The sequence below is a fragment of the Balaenoptera physalus genome, assembly GCF_965194825.1.
Source record: "Balaenoptera physalus genome assembly, chromosome: 1".
Lineage (NCBI taxonomy): Eukaryota > Metazoa > Chordata > Mammalia > Artiodactyla > Balaenopteridae > Balaenoptera > Balaenoptera physalus.
The window spans coordinates 60364523-60379621 of NC_138882.1; the positions used below are offsets into that span (position 1 = coordinate 60364523).

The 15099-nt window shown below is 38.7% G+C and overlaps 1 protein-coding gene and 1 long non-coding RNA gene across 7 annotated transcripts in view; one reads left to right on the top strand and one right to left on the bottom strand.

Moving 5' to 3' along the window:
- DNM3 (dynamin 3) overlaps positions 1-15099 on the bottom strand; it is a 578846-nt gene that overhangs the window by 9509 nt on the left and 554238 nt on the right. The window contains exon 21 of one of the 6 annotated variants that reach the window (XM_082437589.1): positions 9857-12316. The exons of 4 other annotated variants lie outside the window; for them this stretch is intronic. In XM_082437589.1, coding sequence (XP_082293715.1) covers positions 12268-12316 — 49 coding nt within the window. In that variant the 3' untranslated portion in view covers positions 9857-12267. Of the gene's footprint in view, positions 1-9856; positions 12317-14834; positions 15091-15099 lie in introns of those variants that run through there. One more of the 6 variants, XM_082437592.1, reaches the window with a different exon arrangement.
- LOC309649506 lies at positions 6-14950 on the top strand. Its single transcript, XR_014257165.1, has 3 exons — positions 6-3782; positions 3834-9503; positions 14828-14950. It is a non-coding gene; the product is annotated as an uncharacterized lncRNA (long non-coding RNA).

The window sequence follows — 15099 nt, forward strand, 5'->3', positions numbered from 1 at the left end:
AGAAAGAGAGAAAGAGACAGGTAAAGACACAAGTAGAATATCTAGCAGAAGGTTATCCCAAAGACACTGAGAAAGAGCCGTCACGCACATGCTCATGCACAGACAGGTCAGCAGGAGTGGCTGCCATTTGTAATAATTTAATACTGTCACCTTTCATTCACCTAGCATTTTTTTTTTTAAATGAGGTATTTTTTCATATACAAATCTTGCTAAAAACTGAAGTCGTCCCTCCCAATACTAATAAAAATATTAAGTCATTTAAAAGCCATCTGAAATACACGGCATATTTCTCAGTCAACAGAGTATGAAGCGTACTATGTTATGCCCACTCCAGGAACTAATAAGGTATTTAGGCCTCAGAGACTGATGGGGTTTGAATTTTTATTTCCCTTTAAGTAATATTCTTCCTATTTTTTCTCCCTGTCTGCATGTTAATTATCACTTCTCATTGTCTTTAGCAGTAGCTTTCTCCAATTTATTCTGTATTTTACTTCTAATTTGCTAGGCAGTAGAAAGTCAGAAAGATTAAGGCTTTTAGAGTTCTCCACAATAAGTGTAAACAGGCTCAGGGTGAGCGCCTGAGTCCTAAAAGTTTTATTCTTAGCAGCAGTATTGCTCACTTTCTGGTTGGTAATGGTGTTTCTAATAGCTGAGGTTGCTGAATAAACTCCAGATAACGAAATATTACTATATCTGAGAATCTCAGCTGTACCAACTAATACTCTTTCTTCCCTGAACCCAAACATTTATTTCCTAAATGTATTAATAAGCTTTTTTGGGTGTGTACTTGACTTTATATGTCATATCTTGGAGAGTAATGTTTATAGCCAACAAAATTCAACAAATTCTGCAAATTGAAACCTTTCTTCTTGATAAAACTCTCCCATTGATTTTTTTCAGAAAGAACCCTTCTGGAATTACAGTCATGTCATGAAATTTTCTTCTGTATTGGACACACTAAATTGATCAAATCAAATATTTTTTCTCAGGATGAAGGAGTGAAGTTAGAAAAGTTAAAGAAAATGGTTATGAAATGTTAAAAAATTACAGAGCTATAAGATAAAATTAGATGGTCAAGGAAAGATCAAAGCAAAAGAGATATTGTTGATTAATGGTACAAATACTGACCACTTAAGCACAAACTCACAGATCTTAGTAGAGTTTCTTTTGCCTCCTGTACTTGAAAAATGTCCAGGAGGCTTTAGAGGAAAGGTTTCCTTGGGAAGGTGCATTCCAGTTTAACCTCTTATACTAAGTCTCATTACTAAGCAGGTGCTCAGTTTTTGAAAGTGTAATTAGAGATACTTTATAGGCACAGTTATGAAACTAAACCAATCCCTACTAGCTCTTTAATTTGAGTAAACAAGTCAGTCCTTTTCCTGCAGAAAGGCTACCTGCTACCATGACCACCTGAAATGTTTCGGCAATTTCCTGCTGAGAAAAATCCTCCTATAATTTCCTTTTCACTTATGACCATGCAAAAACACCTGCGCTTTCACTAGCATACTGCTCATTTTCATTTGAAATGGCCATATTTGTTTAACTTATGTCCTGGATTTGAACCTACATCATTTTCTCCTTTGATGTGACGTTTCCAGAGGCCAGAGGTCATGTCCACTTGAGTTGTTTCATAGAGTGTTTAGCAGGGTGTTGCCTTCAATTATGTTCTCAATGTTCTTTTGTTTATCTGCTGGAACCTGCTATTCCTCCCACAAGACTCACCTTGGTGAAGTCTTCTCTGACCTACCTTTCCCTATCTTGATGCTTCTGTAGAATCTCAACATATTTCTAGAATTAGGTTTATATGCTTATTGCGACTGATTAGAAATGGGCTGTGTCTTACTCATCTTCATTTTCTTGTGGTGTCTAGCTCAGGGCTTGTCATTCAGCCACTGAATGTTTGACAAAATGAATAAATGAAAGTTACTCCTAGAAGAAAGAAACAACTTATGAATACTTGTGATAACCATTGATCTTTACATTATATTAAGAGGGTTTTTTTGTTTTTTTAGTAAATCATTGCTCTTGCAAAAAAAAAAAAAAAAAAAAAGAAGCTACAATGGCATGTAGGATTTAGACTCTTGGAAACTCTACCTACAGGGTATTTGACTGCTCAGTTGTTCAGCAGATGTTTGGAATAAATAGTAAATCACAGGCTCTTCCTCAGGGAGTTTGACAATTAGTCACATAACCTATAGAAATATATTCTTAGCATTTAAGCAGTTACAGGAGGGGCAAGAGAGTTGGCCAGAATTTGAACTTGAAAAAGGGAAACTCTACCAGAGGCTTAATAATGGGATGGACTTAATTAGGGGATTTTATTTGAAAAAAGTGGATCTTAAACGACAAACGCAGTGAGGGGCAGAGCACAGTGTGGCATGGTGGGTTGGAAATTGTTTCATGCATATGTGATAGCTTTGACCAAGGGTCGTAGCCAAGAGAGAAAGGAATGCAAACTGAGTTCTCTTCTGATCCTTTTGTTCTTGGCTTAAATGTCATTCCTCAGCACTTCCTGACCATCCTATAGTTTCCAACCACCACTCCTCATGGCTTCATAGTTTTATGTATTTCATAGCACTTAACTCTGCTTGCCATTATGTATTTATTTACTAGATTATTGCCTGTGTCCTCCAACAGATTGCAAATTTCTTGAGTGCAGAGACCACATATTCTGTATTTATTACATATATTCATCATTGTATAATGTGATTAGAAGGCAGTGAATAAATATTTATTAAATAGTAGACAAACAAACGAATGACTGAAAAGTACCTATACAAGGATGTTTAGCCAGGTTAGAGTACAGACCAGGTCAAGGTGAGCGGGTCCAATGAGGCCAGAAATACAATCTTTTGAGGCATTTGTCAGAGGTTTATATTTGAGGCAGCAAGTTTACACAGAAGTCAAAGGATGTGGATTTCAGCTCCAATTGCCAGTATGTATAATCATTAATCACTAAACTTCTCTAAGCCTCAGTTTTCTCATCTATGACACAGGAGACTCAGACTAGGTGATCTATAACATGCTTTCCAGTTATGCATTGCATGTATTATTTATTGAGCATGTACTATGTGGACTGTATTATGTTGCATGATTTTTAAAAACTCAAAACCTATTCATAGTGGAAGATGAATGGGATAAGAGAAGTATGCAAGTGGTTTTACTATGGCACCCCATTTAAGTGGAAAAATTGAGGCAAAATTTTGTAAGTCAGACTCTGAGAATATATTCTCAGAGCTTGAAAATACAATAATGTGGTCAAAGCCGGGGCAAATATGATTTTAACTGTGGCACATAAAATGTGGAAGTCATAAGAGAATGAAGGTCTATAATGGGGTTAAAGAAACTAGAAATTAAGTGATGAGGTGGAATGGAGGAGTTCACTGATGGGGACAGAGAATAGAAAGACTGAAATACTCTGATGGAACAGAAACTTCTCATTAATCTCCACCCCAATCTTTGGACCATGCTGATGGGACACAACAAGGTCCACGGTAATGGGCAACTGCACATAGAAGGCAAGGCAGGAGACCAGAAAAATATAACTTTCTGCTATGTGCCAGGTCTTTTGTCTTGTTTACCACTGTATCCCAGAACTCAGCGTCGCCTTTGGTTCATAATATTTTTTTTCAAATAAATAAATCAGGAGAACCTATCTATTATGAGCACTTTTTAAAAAAAAAAATTTATTTTCTGTTTATTTATTTTTGGCTGCGTTGGGTCCTCGTTGCTGCGAGCGGTCTCTCCCTAGCTTCGGCGAGCAGGGGCCACTCCCCGCTACGGTGCGCGGGCCTCTCACCGCGGCAGCGCCCTCCCCCCGCTGCAGAGCTCAGGCACCAGGCGCGCGCGCGGGCCGCAGAGCGCAGGCTCAGCAGTTCTGGCGCACGGGTGCAGTTGCTCCGCAGCACGTGGGATCTTCCCGGACAAGGGCCGGAACCCGCGTCCCCTGCGTTGGCAGGCGGACTCCCAACCACTGCGCCACCAGGGAAGCCCCCCCCCATTATGAGCACTTTAACGGAGTCCCTAAGGCATTGACTAGGCATTGCACACCTGTGTGGTGAATTAATGATAAAAAAAAAGATAAAATTTCCATCATGTTCTCTTAAAACAATTATAACATCTTTAAAATATGCTTGGTTTCAGGTTAAAGTAACCCATATATGTACTGAGTAATTAAAATTCCTAGAGTCTGTCAACCCTTGACTGATGGTAATTACAATAGCTTGGTTAGGTAATTACAATAGCATAATTGGCCATTATTGCAGGGAAAAAAAAAAAACCCCTAAAAAGTGTGTTCCAGTGCTTCACTGTCTCGGTCTTAGAATGTTTAAGTAAAGATTACAGTGTTTTGGTGTTTTTTTTGTTTTTGTTTTTTTAATGTGTCAGTGTCATAGATTATGAAAGCTTATGATTACTAACTTCTTCACTATTTATATATAAAATAATTTTACTTATAAAAAAAAAAAGAGTCTGTCAACCCTACTGGAAGAAATGAGCATCATCTTATTTCTAAAACAATAACCCCCCAATAATCTCTAAAGAAAGCAATTCAAGAGAAGCATGAAGTTGTTCAGTGTGAATTTTCTTAATAAGTAATGCTAAGATGTTTGCCAACTTCAACACCAGAAAAACATTTAAGGTTTACTGTTAAGGTTCATTTCATTGGTCTAGTTCCTAACCATTCAAAGAGTTTCCAAAGACATTCACCTCATAAGACAGTTTGTTTTGGGCCAAGCAGAGTTATTTGTTTTGCACCAAATTTTCCTCTGTTACTTTGTGCAGTGATGGGCTTCATTAAGTTACCCATTATATTGCAATGGAGCATCTTGCATCACTTAGTGTTTATTGAAACACTGTGTTGTGTGTGGGCGGTTTATGGTTACAATAGAAAAGCTGTGTTTCTGCTTCCAAGTCAAAGGGAAAGATGTAATACTTGAAGTTGCATTTGTAGCTGCAGGGATGGACCGTTTGCAGTATTTTGGACAATGACAAATTTTGTAAGAAAGTCAAACGGTCACTTGGGGTGGGAGGCATGGTGGGGGAGAAACTGTCTACACTGATACGAGAGAAGAATGCGTCAGCTGTCTTATTGTCTTGTTCGATTCTCTTCTAAGAATGGCAGAACTAAATTTTCATCTGCTCTTCTTTGGGTTAACTGGTTCTAGGTATTCATGATGAGAGACAATCTGAACAGGGGTGCATCAGCATGGGGGTGAGGATGGAAGCTACCTTTCCTCTAGCTCCCTGCTTCCTGGTAATCAGCATAACACTGATTACTGAAATGTCTTGGTTTTTCTGCCCCTGCCCTTATTCCTCTTCAAGATGGGAAGTGGGATTTATCTGTCTGGCAAGTATGTGAGCCAGACTGGGTCTATGTAGCTCAGGCTCTGTCCTTTCCTGTGCTTAAAACAAGATATCATGACTCCCAGGCCAGGATTCTTTCTATTGGGCAGTTATGTTGGCATGCTCTAAGGCTATGGTCCTCAAACTGGACAGTGCCTCAGAATTCCCCAGAGGACTTGTTAAAACACCGGTTTCTAGGTCCCACACGGAATTTTTAAAGGGGTGAGATATTTCTAGCAAGTTCCCAGATTATACTGATGCTGCTGGTCCTGGGATTGTGCTTTGAAAACTGTTCTAAGACATAATAAATGATTTTGTCCTTGCTTCATTAGCAATTCATTTCACTTGCCAGATAAAGTAAAAGCAAAAAGAGAAAGTGCTGGAAAAAGATCTTAAGAAAGATGAAGAAATGGTTGTAGAAATACTTTGATACCTTTGGAAATTAGACTCAAGCATGGGTCAGTTTTAGGTTTATTTTATAAAGACAAAGATATTATGCTACGGTAGTTTTCTTGTTAGTCATCACCAGAAGAATAACTACTTGTTTAGGGAAGCTTGTATTTGCTCATGAAAATGGCAGTAGGTATAGAAACTAAGCACATCTAACCATGCATTCCAAACTCTCATCTTTGGAGAGGGTATGATTGAAATCCAACCTAGTTAGCTAGGTGGACCCAAATTTAAAAAAAAAAAAAAGGAACACCCTCAAAAAAATATTCAAAGATTGATACTTCTAGGGGAATGCTATCTGCCTAAGAGGATAGTTATTTGCATAAAAAAAGGATATGCAATAGGCTTCATTTATACCATAAGTTCTACTTATTAGATATAGGTGAAGCTTTAAGATATAACTGTCTCAAAATTTAATTTACAGATAATTGCATTTAGGATCATGAGAGAGTTATACATCTCAGGTTTCTAGGAGCCATGAGAATCTAATATCAACTTGCACAACTTTTTAATCTTATTGATGAAACAGATCAAAAAAAAAAAAATGAAGGGTTTTCTCTACCTAAGCACAAGAAGTAAGGCACCTCCTTTTTGAGGGCTACATTGGATGAATTTCTTAGAAAACAAAAGAGAACAAAAGCAAAAACTGCTTCTGAGTTTTCTAAAATTGTGAAGAGCGCCTCCCACAGTGCACTCCGCTGCATTCGGCTCTAGAGTGGCTCCAGGCAAAAATGGCTCTGGTGGCGTTAGAATCAGTTGAGTTGGGAGATGCCCATAGTTATCACCTTCCCAGGAACTGAAACGCCTCACTTCTCCACGACCCTCTTGAATTACTTAATCCTTGCATCATTTTTCAAAGTTTAAGGCATCTGAACAACGTTATAAACTTTCCTAAAACCTGAGATTACTCCTTACCCTGCCTCAGCCTTCCACAGCACCTGCAAGGGGCAGTGTCCCAACCAGAAGTTCAAGAACATGAATGAGTGAACATCCCCAAGGATAAATCAGACAGGAGCACACCTCCCGGTGAAATGGAAAGGCAACTAACTATGACCCAGGACTTCCTCTTGCTAATGTCTGCTCTAAGAGAACAGATTATGGGACACAGCATTTTAAATTTCAGCATTGTGTTGTGCTTTGCTTCTTGATTCGAGCATTTATTCAAAAAACAGGTTTTACACGTCTAAAAAATCTAAGGCTAATAAGTTCAGAAAAATGCTATAAACAGTCATGATTTTGTCCACATGGAAGATAATATTTTGTAATTTATTATCAAAAATACTATAGGATGCTATCCAGCATATTTTTGGCCTTTTAGCTTTAGTAACAGAGTAAGCCGATAACTGTCCAAGAATAGTTTACAGTAGATGTTGGAGAGAACAGAGAACCTGGAGTCCATTTAAAGGATTCAAAAAATTCTCTAATATGATTCTTGCTACATTTTAGAGCCAGCATTTCTTTCCCCTGTGAAAATGAACCCACGATTTTATAATGTATGCTATTGGGAAAGTATGAATCAATTGATAGACTTTGAAATAAGAACATAAGGAGAAAAACAGTCCACAGTTTTTATTTGATGATGCAAACATATAATATACAGTATAACTTAGTCTCTGAGATAAGTGCTAATATAACCTACCTTGCCACACTTTCCTTACTTTATTTTACATATCTGACTTGGATTTCACCCGTAAGGATGGTACTGATAAACCCACTTCTGTGGCTGCAGCAAAAAGGCAGCTTAAGGGATGATTTGCCCACATTAAATCTGCTCAGTTTATGAGCTGTAAAAAGAATTAGCCAGGCAAGGTTTTCAACAAAACAGAACAAGAGAGAAAGTGTGTTTAAATTGCTTCTTAAAATACACTAAATATTGGGCTAATTCTAAAAATAAACTTTGATTAAACACCAAACATCAACACATTTTGTTTTCTTTCATTACCTCAATAAGCCCTGTTTATGTGCTAGGTGCTGTATTAAGAGTTAGACGTACAGAAATAAAGACAGTCGCTGCCCAGGAGTTTCTACTTGAGCTGGGAAGAGAGACAAGTAAACAGTGTCCACAGTTGGGTAAGTGCTACGGCAGGATTATGCCTCAAGAGTTTCAGGGACACCTGGAGTCTTAGCCTGGGGATGGAAAGAGGTTGGAGGGTTGGAAGGACTTGAAGAAAACAAAACAAGTGGAGGGGACTGGCATTCCAGGAATAGGAGATAGTATGTATGAAGGGAAAAAAAGCTAGAAAAAGTACTGTCAGTTTGAGAAATCAAGTATTATCTTATTCTTTAGCACAAGTGGCAAAATTACTTGTTTTGCTCCAAGTCCTAATTCATAAAACAAATAACTTCTGGAGGGCTTTTAGTTGTTTTAAAATATGATTCCTAAAAAGCATTACTTCTGAGATTAATTTTTATATTTTAGCCTCTGTACTGTATCACTGACGACAGATAAGTTGGGTAGAGAAAAAGACTAAAAGGTATGCAAAGAAGCAGACGGTTAAGAGGAATATAGTGATGAGAAAACTACATAGAGAGAGAGGATGTGGTTTTTAAAGAGATTTACACGCACATGGCTATTGAATGAAGTTAGGCAGTGTCCCCTCGGAAGACTTTCTCTCTCTCTCTCTCCCCCTCCTTCCCTTCCTCCCTTCTCTCTCCCTCTCTCTCTTTTTCAAGAAATGCCCAAAGAGATCTAAGAACTTACATGCTGTATGTAGAAACCTACTCCCATTGATGGTAGCTGGGGTAAAACTATTTCTAACCCTCTTCATCTTCTTCTGTCCTCTTCTCCCTGCCCTTCCCCTCACTCCCACCCCAGGCACCAGGGGAAGGGGTTGGCCAACTCAGACATTTGGGGGAAGGAGGAGAAGTTGGGAAGGAGGTGCTAAGAACTAGCTACTGGGAGAGGCAAACTTCTACTTCTGAGATGCACATTCCTTTGTCATCTCAAGTCAGGGAGAAGAAGCAAAACAAGCAAGGATAGGGAGGGAAAAGGCAACACTGGATCTCTATAAGAAAGTGTAAAATTCATCTCTGCTTTGGAAAGGTGGAAAAGACCTTTTGCCCCTTTCTGATAGAGAGCAAGAAGCTTTCGGGCATGATATCTGACTTGGGGCCTTATCTCAAAGAGGGTAAATATGTAATTAGGAATACTGATGCAAAAGTTAACTTTCCAATTCCTCTTATTTTTGTAAGAACAACAACAAGAGAAAACTGAGCACAGGGAATTTGAAGACTTACAGAAGATTTACGTTGTGCCAGCGTTTCATTTCTGCCTGACCTGTGATACCCAGTGAATTAAAAGGCCAGTTTTAAATGCACCACGTGGTATTTTTCCGGTCACTCATATCAGTCCGAGTGGAAAAAATGGAGACGAGTTACCGTTTACTAATTAGAATCCCAGTGATTAAAAAAAAAAATTCCAGCAGGAGGAGCTCTAACATGCCTTAGAGTTCAAATTTTAAAAACAAAAAAGTTGAAAGCAAACAGAAAAACAGAGAGGCGGTGTGCCTTGCAAGCTGCCATGTCAGTGAACAAATATGTGACCGAGTCCAATTAAATGCTTAGTGCGAAGCCAAGTGATGATACTGGTGGAGAGAGAACGGCCCACATTTTCTCCCTTCCACGAGTCTCCTCGTTCTGATGCAGTTAAACTGGGAACGGATCTGCGGTGTTAGCTCTTACAAAAGAGGGAGCGAAAGGCTGCTTTCTGGGCAAGTCTAGAAGTTATTCTTTTTCTCTTGAAGTGTCATATTGTTGCTAAATGAGTCTTTGATGCCGGCTCAAAAACCGCATTTTAAAATGTAATTTTCATTGGTGTCTGAAGGCACTACGAAAACTCCTGTATGTTCGTCTCCTTTACTCAGTGGCTTGTTGGGTGTTTTTTTAAAATGAGGGAAATGCTGTGTTTGTAAAAACTGGTGCTAAAAGGGCAAGGAATCATATGTCCCCTGGGCCATGTAAGGAGTCTGCAGAAAGAATTAGAGCTTTCTAACACACTCACATACATCAACTGGAATACAAAGAATTTACTCAGGAAAACAGTGAGAAGTATATGAATTTAACAGTTACCGGATTTTTAGGGTAAGCCTTTCCATTTTGGACAGTGTTGTGGGAGAGGAATGGATGAGTGGGCGTACAGTACGATCAGAATTACTTAACCTGAAGGAAAGTTTCAACCAATCCCTTTTAATCGCTCGCCAACAAGAAGTCAAACTTTTTGTTTTACACCTTAGTGGTATGCCCACATTTAAAAATTTTATATAAGCTCCTACAGAAAATTTAACTAGACCAATTCAGACCAAAAGTCACTAAATAAAGCTAGTCTAGACGGAAAAATCTATGAAAACCATATGTCTTTTAGGCATCTGTCTTACAAAAACTGCCATCATCTTGGAGAAATAGTTCACAAAATATGCTTTTAGGAAAACACTACTGTAACAACCATGGGAGCTGTGCTTAAGAAGATGGCTGGACTTGGAGAGAGTAAAGCCAGAATGTTTACAAATGAAAGGCTCTCATTTCTACATATATCTGTCTGTAAACATCACTGAGAGGATGGACAAAGGCAGGTATAATTTATATTTCCACTACTCTAGAAGGGATCAAAAAAGTTTACAGTTTTGTTCCTCCACATCCCCACAGAATGTTAGACCGAGGGACCTCAAAGCAACTCTATTCTCACTCACAGAAAACTGTTTTGAATAATGTTGTACATGGATGAGGCCAAAGAACCAGAACATTTTCTTCTGATTATTACCTCATCCTGCTGGCCTGCCAAACACAGCTAGAAGGCAGGTGTCAGACAGAAGCAACCAAAGGAAGACTGTCCTGTATAACTGGGTGTAGGGCCCAACTGACAGACAAGGGGAATCAGAAGGACTGGGGTACAGTGCAGGAGTGCAGTGAGAATGCAGTAAAGAGAAACGTCCTAAAACCTTGCCTTTCGGATTTAACATTGCTTTCTGGACTGGAGACAACGTTCAGTGCTACCTTCCTTATTCTAGCTTCATATTTTTGTACCTCAAAATGCACTTTAATAAGTGGTATGAAATCTATAGACAAAAACAGAAAAGTTAACTCTAATGATAAAAATGACATCATTTTGACAGAAACCTGAAGGGTCTCTGGAGACTGTGAAAGTATTTGTAAATTGCAAAGATCCCTTGTGACTGTCAAGAATATTTTGCTGAAATTTCTTGCTCTACAGGGAAGGGAACAACACAGTAACAATGGTCATTGGTATGAGTGCCCCATGTGTTGTTCGGACACCTACAAGACTGGATAAACACTATGTATCAAATAGAAAAGGTCCCGGGTGGAAGGAGGCGAGTACAGTAAAAAAAAAAAAAGAGGGAAATCTACAAGGTGGCATCAATCACACACCAAAGTTTTAAGCAAAAGCAAGAAACACGATTTCAACATGTTTATTCAAAGATACGGTGCTTTAAAATGAGTTTTCAAATACTCATTAGTTTTCGAGTATTAAGATGGTAATGGGGTAGAGTGTTTGAAATATTAAAACAAATCAAGCAATCATATCAACAACCCTCATTACAGATCCCTAAACTGAACTGTAGAGCATTTAAGTAGGTTAATCAAATTCTACTGATGAATCACAGGGATTTTTATGGTCCATTAATTTCAGTCCTGAGTGTTCTGATACTACTATTGTTAGAGCTAAAACTGTGAGTTTGCTTTCTTTCAAGGGCTATGTACAGTATGGATTTTATTGTGACCTTAGACCCAGATACGTGCAGGGAAATTACTGCAGTGGTTTCTCTAGTTAACACATTTACTCATGTTTCCTTAATTTTCCACCCCAAGAGGCAATAATTAATGTAGAATTGGCCTCACATGAAGTTTTATTATTTTAGTTATTAAAATATTTTCCAATACTACTAAGAAGCAAGAAGAAATTCTAGTTGTTTTAAAAATAAGTAGACGTTTTCCTCAGTTTTTATAGCTTTCCTCCATGAATGGTGGTCTAAAGGCAAAGCAGTGTGCAGACTTTCTGGCGGAGACCCTTGAACACGAGACTAGGAGGAGATTTATTTGAGGGAAAAACTTCATTCACTTTTAAAACTGGCTTTGAGAGTAATCCTAATATAAAGTTAAAAAAATACACGTGGTACAGAATATATCTTACATAATTATCCATTCCCAAGTGGAATAATTCCATTTTAGGTTCTTGGGCTGCAAAATACCTTTAAAAAGGCTTTCCTATCTCCTACTCTCATAAAAGGTCTCATTCTAGATGAATGCAAAATATAATGAAATTTAGATAAGGCTGATCATGAAAATCTGAAACCTAATACAGGTAGTATTTACATGGTGGAGGCAACTGGTGTATTTGATTGTAAAATAAGATTATTTTCCAAATCATATTCAAAGCCACCTGAGGTCTCCTTTCTCTTGGTTTTCAACATTGCCATAGAAGCTTGGGGATTCACTTGTGGTGGTATATCTAGCTGGTGGTTATCTAGTCTTTAGCTTATTCTCTGTCTCAGTTGGTTCATTAGCCTTTCTACAAAAACAAAACAAAACAAACAAAAAAAATAGGAAAGGGATGAAGCATATTTCTAAATTTTGTATTAACTTGCATATTTACTGGGTTCCCATAATAGCAGCAAGAACAGTATTATCCTGTTTTTCAGTGTTTAAACTAATCCCAATGGGGGAAAATGTTGACTTCATAAAGATCTGGAATTCTCCACGAGTCTGAGCAATTAAAATCAAGAAGGCCTGGCCTTGTCATTGACCATGAATGATTGAGAATTTTGCTGTTTGCCATTTTGATTAAGGATTTTTTTCCTGATCCTTGGACGGAATGTGTTCTTTCTACAATTCACGTGAGCAGATAATTTTGACTGGAAAACAGGAGTGGACATTTCCTGGTGTTTATGGGAATGGTTAAAAAATAATTTCAGAAATTAGAGCACTTGTTATTTGCAGGTTTGCCTACCATGTGGCTCTGATGCCTGAAAAGTAGCCAGAAAGAAAAGAAAGTACTGTGCCATGCTGAGGCTGCCTCAGTTCCTTGTGGCTTTGGACTTTGGCCTCTGTAGGAATTGTATTTCTGGTCAGAGTTGCCATACGATCTCAACTTCACCTAAATACCGGTAATGCGGCATCAGTACACATGCAGATTCTTGCAAACCCAATGCATTTCCAACACCCCGCCCCCCATCCCCTGCATTTAAAAATACTGGCCAGACCAAAAGTGTAATATTCTTTTGGAAACAGCATTTGGTAAGCCAGGTGGATTTCATTTGGCAACTAAAGGGTGTAAATATGTGTTTAGATTCAGAGGTTCCCCTAGACAACGGTTACAATACGTTGGCTAGAGTAAGCTACAGGTTTTAACATTGGGCATTTAAAAATTCTATGTTTAAGCAGCAATAAAGTTATGACAAGCAGACAAAAGCCATCAAACCCTCAGTTAAATCCTCAACTCCTTTCTCATTCTGCTGGAGGGAGGCATGTAAAGCACATTCTGAGTGAAAGATGCAGCATTTACATTTTCATGTTTAATTTCCTGGCTATTTATCGGCTAAAGCAGCTCTAGTAAGCTAAATTTCACTTCTAATTTTTCCTCGTAGCTGATAAGTCACAGGGAGGAAGAGGTGTCCAGCAGCTCATTCTTGGAGTTTGCTGCTTATATAAAATTTAGAGGTGAAAGAGCCATGGATCATGTTGTGCCACGAATCTCTCAAGTCATTGAAAAACATGCCATCTGACCACAACTGCCTGAAAATGAAGATTTTCCCTGTAAAATCATTCTTTTCTTACAGTGAGGGAGACAAAAGAGGGCAGTGATGAAACAGAAGTACTAGCTTGTGTGCATCTACAAGACTGTGGGTCTGCTTACACTGGGCAGAATTCTTTTCTCTGAGCTGACATCAACTCGTATATAGGAACATTCAGCAGATTCCAACTGGTGACAGTTTGCTGCTGACCGGCTACAGGAAGAATAATAATTATTGGCTGTGCGTTTTTCACTGGTCAGTGGCTCTTGTGCCAGACTCCCGTCTTGGCTGTCTTCCTCAATCAGGTGAAACCAGGGGCAGGATTAGGTACCCTGAAACTCAGAAAGGCTTTCCCTACACTGTTGAAGTTTAGCAATTTAGAGCGCCAAACGAGAACAATGACAGAGCTATTTGCTATTATTGGTCGTGGGACATGGAAGCAGTTGTTCCCTTAACTCAATGCCAGTTAGCATGGGGCTGGTATGGTATATGGTATATTGTTATATTTACTGCCCTGCTGCCTGTCTGCATTTCTGCTGTTTGTACTTTGCCTCATGTAGATCCTTTCTTACATTCCGTGTTCTTGTACCCTCCCGCACCATCAGATGTCTGGAAAAGTAAGATAAGGGGCACATTGAAAACTGAAAGGCAATCTGAAATCTACCTTGACACATCTGCAAAGCTCCCAAATTCCTGGGCCTTGCCTAAACAGACTGCCAGTCATTGTGGACTGTGGCGGGATGGAGATGTTTGTGTAAAGTAGACTCAAGTTTGCTATACCCAAGAAGGAAACCACCAGGCTAATTTTACTTCCACTCGAACCAGAATGAAACCAAGACCTGAAGAATGAAAACCTTTGACATTAACCATTGATTCACTTCAGTGAATTATTATGTTACAACCAGAATCACTGTGGCATTTGAATGATTTTGATGAAATATCTAATTGTGGGGCTCAGATTAAATTGCACGTTTTTCTTTAGTGAGCAGCTTGTGGCCAAATTCCCATTTTCATTACAATATGTTAAGCATCGTGACAACTCATGTTAAACCTGCAACAAATTATTAATTACATTTGGGATTTCTGTAACTAATTTTGTTACATAGTAGCCTCATGAGATGCCTTAAATATTAAGAATCAGAAAGAACGCCTCAAAGTTGTTTCTATTCTCAGCAATTATACTTTGTAAAAATCCTTGCTTGACTTTTAAATCCAGTTGCTAAATATAAAAACTGTTCCCTGAAAAATCAGAACACCTAATCATATTTTTATTTGTTTGTTCTTTAAAGGAGAAGGATGTCGAGGAAAATAGAAAGCTCATGGCTGAAATCAGAAATCACAAGATGAATTCATCATCACTTGTCCAAAGACACTCAGCTGCTAAAAGAAGTCGTACTTTTAGAGGGCTGTTGAGGAGGAAGTAAGTCAGGGTGTTTCCAGTACACGACTGCTGGGGAGTCAGACAGCCTAGTCCCACAAGTCGCTTAACTGTCCGTGAACCCTGAGCCCACAACTTCAAGGCTCGGCAGCTTCATCCTTCATGGCACCAAACCTTGATATT